This window comes from Ostrinia furnacalis, unplaced genomic scaffold (assembly GCF_004193835.3).
Source record: "Ostrinia furnacalis isolate ACB-3 unplaced genomic scaffold, ASM419383v2 OfSCF1040, whole genome shotgun sequence".
Lineage (NCBI taxonomy): Eukaryota > Metazoa > Arthropoda > Insecta > Lepidoptera > Crambidae > Ostrinia > Ostrinia furnacalis.
In genome coordinates this window covers 27,989-36,625 of record NW_021131279.1, presented here as the reverse complement: position 1 = coordinate 36,625, position 8,637 = coordinate 27,989, and the positions used below count along the sequence as shown (strand labels likewise).

Here is an 8,637-nt window from a genome sequence, read left to right as displayed (position 1 = left end):
TGCGAGCAGCTGTCAATTTGTAGTGTAGAAGGGATGCGACTACATCGACTTAGGATAAAATAACTCTTATTAGTTTATACTTACAGTTATAATTCTTCGTTGTTATCTTTGTTTTGATAACGCCGGTATAAAGTTCAATGAACAGTGGACAGTGACATAATTCCATCTAATTCATGCCGCGGACTTGTTGAATGTTTACTTTCCATTGACAACAACCATAGAATGTTTGTTATTTTTACTAAGATTGGATAAAATTAACTATTTATTACTTGGTTCGATTCCTGCTCAAGCAAATATTGTAGGTTGTTTAAAGTCAAAGTCAAAATTTCTTTATTTGTATAGACTATTAAAATTTAATAGTTCTTACAAATCGTCAAATATTTTGCTCTTAAGGAGCCTCTACATGTCTCATAATCTTTTTACCCTACCAGCGCTAAGATATTTTATTAATATTTCTAGTCTTGTACTTGTAGAGTTCAGTCGGTTTTCGTTCCTGAATTTAGTAGGGTCTTTTATTTAATTAAAGATTTTATTTAAAATAGTAAGACACGGGTCTTAACGCGACGTTTATTAAGCCGTGAGTACATATTGTAACTCATTAATAAACGTCGCGTTAAGACCCGTGTCTTACTATTTTAATTGAAATGGAACGCGAAAGTTTAAAATATTAAAGATTTTATTATTTTACATTAAATTACGGCTCATTTTAGGAGGGATACAGACTATAAAAATGGAGACTGAGAAGCAGACTGAACAGCCGACTGTGCAGCCGACTGTACAGCAGAGCGAAAAGAAGACTGTAAAAAAGAAAAAAACGAAAATCTCCAAATGGTGTAAGTTTAGTATTGCTTAATTGATTGTAAATAATAGGTACTAATTTTAAATGTAAAGTAAAAATATTTTAAAGTACAATTGCCAGCAATAGCGTTGATTACTAAAGATAACACTAACATGTCCTCAACAGGATTCGAACCCGCATTCAACTGGTGTTGATTAGCTAATTTGTGAACCACTACTAGGTCTTACGATCGTTCCAAGTGAATAACAACAATGTTATTGTGACCGACTTAGGGTCATGTTAAATTATTTTCATGCATAATGCAGTTGCAGGTTATAAATAAAATCAATGAATGCTTTCTAGCAACGCATAAGTCCAAATTAAACCGAATATACATTTACATACAATTATAACCCGTCTAGCTAGGATGGGGTTAATTTAATGAGGCAAACTGAATGGCATTGAGTATTATTTGCCAGTTAACATCTTGAGTATCTACAAGACTGCCGGCGATTGCGCTTGCCCGGGCGACTTTATACCTCTTGATATGTTATATTTTTGTATGGACATGTTTATTTCATAGACTTCAGTTAAAATTCTCACCTCTCCATTAGCCTGTGTTAAGAGTCGTGTTTTTTCACTGCGAATCTGTTGAATATTATTATTTTAAAGAGAAATATTTCTTTGCAGTTATATTCATCAAGCTCTACCTGACGCTCTACAACTTCTTCCAATTCCTTGGCTACTCCTACGTCATCCTCGTCATTCTGTTCAAATTCGTGACGCAAGGTCACGTGTTGTATGAAAATGTTGGACCGATCATAAAAGTGTTGCAGCTCCTACAGTTTTTGGAAGTACTTAACCCTTTGATTGGACTTACACGGGTAAGTTGACTGGGAGATCTGGTGATGAAAATAGGCTTGAGTTTATCATTTGTCATCAATCATTTGTCATCATCTCATCTTTCACAATCCACGTCAAGAGGCTCCGGTGATTTTAAATAAAGTATGCTAAATGTATTCGATTGTCTAATTTCTTTTGAACGAGCCAATGTGTCATTAATATCTTTATCTCTTATTAGTTGATTGCCTAATTTTGAATTCTATTTGTTTCAGGGAATTCCTTTCGTACCTTTCCTTCAAATCTTTGGACGTGCTGTTGTACTATTCTGGAACGTAGACATTGAACCCCGAATCCAAGCCAAACCAGTGGTGATTTACCTGATTATAATATGGAGCTTGGTAGAAACTGTCCGGTATGTAAAACTGGTCAGATATTTTGTACCTAACAATTAACCATATTAACTTTAGACAGCTTTAAAATATCATCAGCCTTGCAAACAAAAAAGAAAGATGAGTATCGAAATCGAAGTTCCTTTGGCTCTATTAACCCTTACTTAACTAGACTTAGGAAAAAATGTTTTCATTCGTGTTCAACCGTATCTTCACAGCATAAAGTTCAAATTGATCTGGTCTCTATTCCACATTTGCCTGGCTAAGGTTGATGTGCATCAACCATTTGTAATCTTTTCCATTCAAATCACAATAATTTTCCAAAATTTTGTTCCAGATACCCTTTCTACCTAACGCAAATATACGGGAAGGACGTCAACATGATCACGTGGCTGCGTTATACCTTATGGATTCCTCTGTACCCCGCTGGTTTCCTCTGCGAATACCTCATCATATACAGCAATATTCCCTACTTTGAAGAGACTAACAAGCTGTCGGTGACTATGCCCAACGAATGGAACTTCGCCTTCCATATGCCTACGTTCTCCCGGATCCATATTTGCCTGCTGATGGCTGCCGGCATGTATTTGATGAAGCATATGCATAGGGTGCGAATGGCAAGGCTCCAGGTCTTGGAAGAGTTAAAGGTGAAATAGAAAAACCTTCCAAAAATTCCTGGTGCCGTAGTACCTTGATCATCATCATTTTGACCGTAGGATGTCTACTAAACATAGGCCTCCCCCAATGGCTTTCTAGTGTCCTGATAAACATACTTGAATATTTGTTTATTTATGAATGTTGTAGAATACATAGAAATAAGTTACGATACCAGCTCCTAATGGGATTAAAATCTGTATCCTCAATTGGTGTTATTTCCGGTGCTTGAACCACCGTTTTTTTATTATAAGAAAAGTAAGAAAGAGATAATTATCAAGTCAAACATTTTAAATCAGATATTGAGCATTTGTCTAAAAACCTATCAGAAATTACACAGTATAAGATACTTAAAAAAAACTCACTAAAAGTACTCGACACAAAACTACTTTATATTCTGACATTTAAAGGGAATTGAATGACATTATGTTCATAAAATTATATCGTAATACCCAATGTCATTTTTAAATCCGAATTTAATTTTTTCATACTAAAGTAATTTAATGTGTTTTTTTTAATTTCATCTTTTGATATCAAAACAAGTTGAACTTGATTATATTTTTATCTATCATCTTTCTCTATTTTGTAATATTATGTATGGTACAGTTTCTGTGCCAATAAATAAACCATTATTATAATAACTTAATCTAATATGTAAATAATGTCTATTACGTATTGTAATTTAAACAGTAGGTATATGTAAGTTATTTTATATAATATTTATTATGCCTGTAAAAGGTAACTAATTTTTTAGAATTATAATCATAAGCACAATCACTTGTTGGAAAATAAAATTGAATGTGAAATAATTTTGTCGTATTATTAATAATGTTATGATTATTTTCAGTAACCTACTTATTTACTGATCTCAAAAGCAATTGAGGCAACTCCTTATTTTCATAATACTATTTGCAAAATTTCTGGCTTCCATAGATCAATACTAAGGGTGTGACTCCACTTTCAGGGAGGCCTAGCTTGCTACTAGCATCTTATCTAAGTTTATTGCCATAACAACAATGTTAATACCATTGTTGTACTTATATTAAGAGGTAAGGAAAATAGCCTTCAAGTTAATAGGTAACTACTACATATAAAGGAGTTCCTCTGTGTTGAGGATCTTGAGTGTAACTTCCACCTTTAACCTGATTATCACTTCCCATCAAGTGAGGTGCAGGCCAAGAGTTTAAAAATACTTAACCTATTTAGACCTACCGTACCCTATGTGGTACAGTATCTTTTTGAAAATATTTTGAAGTACCAACCTGTCGTTAATTTTTAAAAATGATTGTGACAGTAAGCTTAAAGTGATTATTTTACATAAAAATATTTAAAAATATGTTTTGACAATTGGTTTCGGAAATATTTATGAAATTCCTCGACAGAAAACAAAAAAAATATTTACAATGTGTTCAAGAAGGTATATTTCTTCTTAATTATGATAAATTATGTTATTTATCAGTTTTATTTCAAAAATAGAGTACACTGGATATCATGACTACAAATAAAATATTATTGAGATTATTTTTATTTACAAAAATAATTATCGGTCTAAATGGGTTAAGGGAATGCTCACCATAATTCGGCATGTAGTACTCCACCTCCAGCGAGGCCCTCTCCTCCACATTGTCCAGTAGCCGCAGGACCTCCTCATTTGTGAGCCGAGCTGTGGATATCCCGTTGACGCTGCAGATCCTGTCTCCTGGCGCCAGCCGGTCCGACTCCTGCGCAACCGAGTCCTTGGTGAACCCCACTATGGACGGCACGATGCCTGGCTCTGAGCGACCTGGGGACAAAAGATGTTTTGTTAGTTGCGGGAAAATATTCGGAAACGTAAACTATAAAATTTTAANAGGGTTAACGCGAAAGTTTGGAGGAGGATGGTCTAGTGCTCCTTCACTAATTGATTGATTTTAATGACAATGACATTTTGTAGTTTAAACTTATGAAAGTTTTGGTACTTTTATCAAAGTCTTCGAGGACGAAATTTATTTAGAGAAAGCTTCAAAAAGCTCCTGAAAACTGAAAATTGTTACCACATTTTCTTATGATTATCCTATAATATTATATTGTAAAGGTAATGAAAGCGTTTAGCTCCAATACCCGATTTGGGATACCCTTTTGGAGTTTTGTGTAAATAATTCATAGCAATATAAAAGACTTTCGCGTCAATAACCATTAAGCATTATAGATAGAAACAATCAGAGCGGGTATCGGCACAAAAACAAACGTCCTACCCTCATCAAAGTGTCCTGCCCATTTAGGATCGGATGAAAGTCGGATACAGCCGCAATCCGTCCTTTAGTCTTAATCCTTAATACTTGATGAGTTTTGTGTAATTACCTTGTTTTTACAACTGCTTTATTTCGGTCCTCCTAGACAAACATTCGTGATGGATTCAATTTCGCGATCGCTTCATGGAGCGAAGCAATTAGTTGGCTTCCAAAAAACGTTGAAGTATAGCGATTTGGGAGTTAGAACTATCAAAGAAATATAAAGTATTTTGTCTAGGGATGTCGATAAGTACATAGATCATCATCAGTTATTAAATTCAAATTCTAAACCAAAACACAGTGGTAACTAATGATACATAAGTATGCGGTAAGTTTACGAGGAAAACTCACCAGCGGAGAACTTGTGTAAGACTTGTTGTTTATTAAAGTTTTTTCAAAAAAGGGCTACTTGTAAAGTAAATAAATAAATAATAAATATCTTTGGACATGTTACACTGCGCTTCTAGTCCCAAACTAAGCCAAGCTTGTACTATGGGTGCTAGACAACGGATATGTTCATGCACACAAATGTTTGTACCTACTGTGCGGGAATCGAACTTGCAACCTCCGGAATAGTAGTCCGTTTCGAACCACTACACCAAACGGCCGAGAGGGGCTTAATGACAATGTTTTCTGTTAATTAAGTTGTAATTGGAACACAGTCATAAACGTTAAAGATGCCCATTACATCCCATTATTGTTTACAATTTCAATCACAGTGATAATGTAATAAATATCACGTGACTATAAATTGCTTGGTCAATTATGCAGCTAACCGACCACATAATGAGTCAAATGATCCTCTAACGAAACAGTCAGTAAATCAGGATTGTGTTGTTTGGGTTTATTCGGGCACATAGTAAATTTTCGTTTACGACAATTTATGAGCGTGTAAAGGTTAGTTTGTAAAATTGTTGTAACCCATGTTACGTGTCACTTTGAATCAGATTAATCCAATATTTTATAACGGGTTAAATTTCTATTAAAATCAACCAAATAAATGAAAATAACTAAATAAACCAGATACCAAACTTTCAGAAAGGCAATATCAAAATTAGTTGTATTTTTGTTCGGGCAAAACTTAAAAGTTCTGGCGAAATAACAGCTCTATAAAATCATTCGTTCATTCATTATTGATACTAAATTATTTTACTGTATTCACACTTCCAATACATAGTTGAAGTCAATCCGTGAGGCCATAAATCAACAAGAGCAATAGCAATAAAATCCTCTCTGTCCGGGGTCGGCTTGAAGTTGCTTGATACTAGCAACATTGTCGCCGCTGTAAAATGCTAAATGCTGTGAGACAGTTGGACAGTTACAAAGCAAGCAATTTTAATAATTCTTGGCCAATTAGAGCTTGAGCCAATTAGTTGGAAAGATATGAACAAACCATTCGAGTTGGATTAACTTTCTTTTTCTTTTCGAGACATCCATGGTTCAAGTCGTATTAAGTTTTTAGTCAGGATTTTAAGATACCAATTAATTCCAATTTAAATCTATTTGTTAGTTATCAATTGTAAGACGTTTTTTTTTGTAATTTTTTAATACTACGCATCTAGTTCCAAACTAAGCAAAGCCTGTAATATGGGTACTAGATATGGGCTTCTTTACCTTAAGTATCCCTTAACTAAGACGGTAGAGACTATAAAATAGTTGACGTATCTTATTACAATATTAGGTAAAAGAAGAAACAAATATTTTTTACAATGAAGTTAGTGTAGAGCTGATATTGCACGATTTACAAACACTAAAGCACTCAAGATTCGCACGTACTCCTATTACTACAACAGTTTAAGGCCAATCTGTCGAGACCATAAAATCTTTGGACGGAAAATATCGTAACTCAGCAACATAGTTGCGAGTGTGAAATGCTGGACAACTAAAGGCTCGGCCAAACCAACGCGTGCAGCCTGCGTGCGCGATGGCGATGGCGATCAGTCGGGCTAGGATGCGCGCTTTGATAAAATCTTATCGATGATTTTAGACGACAAATGTATGGGTTTATCGCGTAAAATCAATAAAATGGCGTGATACACGCTTATCGCTGCGCGCATGTTAGGCCTACAGACGTCGTGATGAATTTCTAGCGATGAGTTCATATCAACGCGTCCTGCCATTGGTAACGGCGATCTATGCACGCGCAGTGATCGCAATCGCCGACGCGATCTGCACGCGTTGGTTTGGCTGAAGCTTAACTAGCGCGTTACTGACAGCAGTTTGGACCTTCATAAAAGTGTGGATTGCTCGTAAATATGAAACGGGTTTAACTATGCCCTCATTTGGAAAAAGGTCTAAGAAGTTTAGACAAAAAACTTTCGAGTAAAGGTACTTGGCAAATGTATTGGACAAATAGACGATTTGACCAACTATGGATTTGACCTTATAACATCATTTTGAGGAATTGCTGATTTGACGAATATTCCACTTGAATTTCGTGAATCCCTTTGTAATTAAAACATTGCTATTGACTATAAAAGCCAGCCAGACAAAGTTAACAAATCTCTTAAAACCTATTCAAGGGCGAACTAATTAATTTAAGTGTCATTATTTTGTGAGTCGGGAATTCTGCCCATAGACTGACTGAGATTGTAATCTAACTAAATCTTAATGTCCATTTCATTAAGTAATGGGAAGGTTTTAGACATACATTTTTTCAGGAGATGATAAACACAATTTGGTTACAACAAAATCGTATAGTAATTTTATTGAACAAGGCATTTCAAATAATGTAATGTAAACGAGCGCTGATTGGTGAATTGTGCAACATAATATACATAATTATTATCCCTTACAAGGGATATTCAGGTTTCAATAAATATTGATAAAATCTGATACATTTCATGTACGAGTAGATGCAATGATTACATGGTAATGGTAGATTTTCAAGAATACTTGGACTTATGTGTTTTGTCGCTTTTGTCATTCCATTGCATGAACATTTTCTTTTCATACACGTACAAGACAAAATTAAATGTTTATATTTATTAATCTATCTACAATTTTATAACCTGCTTTTGCTGTAACTATTATTATTATCATCTACGTTTGTTTGTAACTGTTTAACTGTGAATCTCAACAACCCTACTAAATTGCAACTCGCGACGTGTTCAGAAAATCAACATCAATTGATTTCACGATAGGATTTATCAATTTGAAGCATTGTTCTCGATAGCAAATATTTTGATACCTATTTATTGTAATGGCCTCGGTTAGTTTATGTGCAGCGATCAATATCGATCTATGATGAGATTTACAATGTAAAAACGTAAAATATAAATTCGATTCGTGCTTTTTTACTACGAGTAAGCACCATTCATTCGTATACTCGTAGTGATTTGTGAATGCGTTTATTGGATGAATAGTTCCTGAAAAAATATAAANCATAGTTGTGAGTGTGAAATGCTGGACATCTAAAGGCTCGGCCAAACCAACGCGTGCAGCGTGCGTCCGCGATGGCGATGGCGATCAGTCGGGATAGGATGCGCGCCTTGATAAAATCTTATCGATGATTTATGGGCTTATCGCGTAAAATCGATAAAATGGCGTGATACGCTTATCGCGGCGCGCATCCTTGGCCTACAGAGGTCTTGATGAATTTCTAGCGATGAGTTCACATCAACGCGTCCTACCATTGGTAACGGCGATCTATGCACGCTCAGTGATCGCCATCGCTAACGCCAATGCGATCTGCACGCGTTGG

At 35.2% G+C, this 8,637-nt stretch overlaps 1 protein-coding gene across 1 annotated transcript; it reads left to right on the top strand.

Annotated features, from left to right (window-relative positions):
* The first annotated feature begins 553 nt into the window (after window positions 1-553).
* On the top strand, window positions 554-2,902 carry LOC114350964 (very-long-chain (3R)-3-hydroxyacyl-CoA dehydratase-like). The gene is made up of 5 exons (XM_028301970.1): window positions 554-577; window positions 711-833; window positions 1,469-1,662; window positions 1,894-2,033; window positions 2,348-2,902. Exons 2-5 carry the CDS (start codon window positions 731-733, stop codon window positions 2,664-2,666), a joined length of 756 nt encoding a protein of 251 aa, XP_028157771.1. The 5' UTR covers window positions 554-577; window positions 711-730; the 3' UTR covers window positions 2,667-2,902.
* The last annotated feature ends 5,735 nt before the right edge of the window (window positions 2,903-8,637 follow it).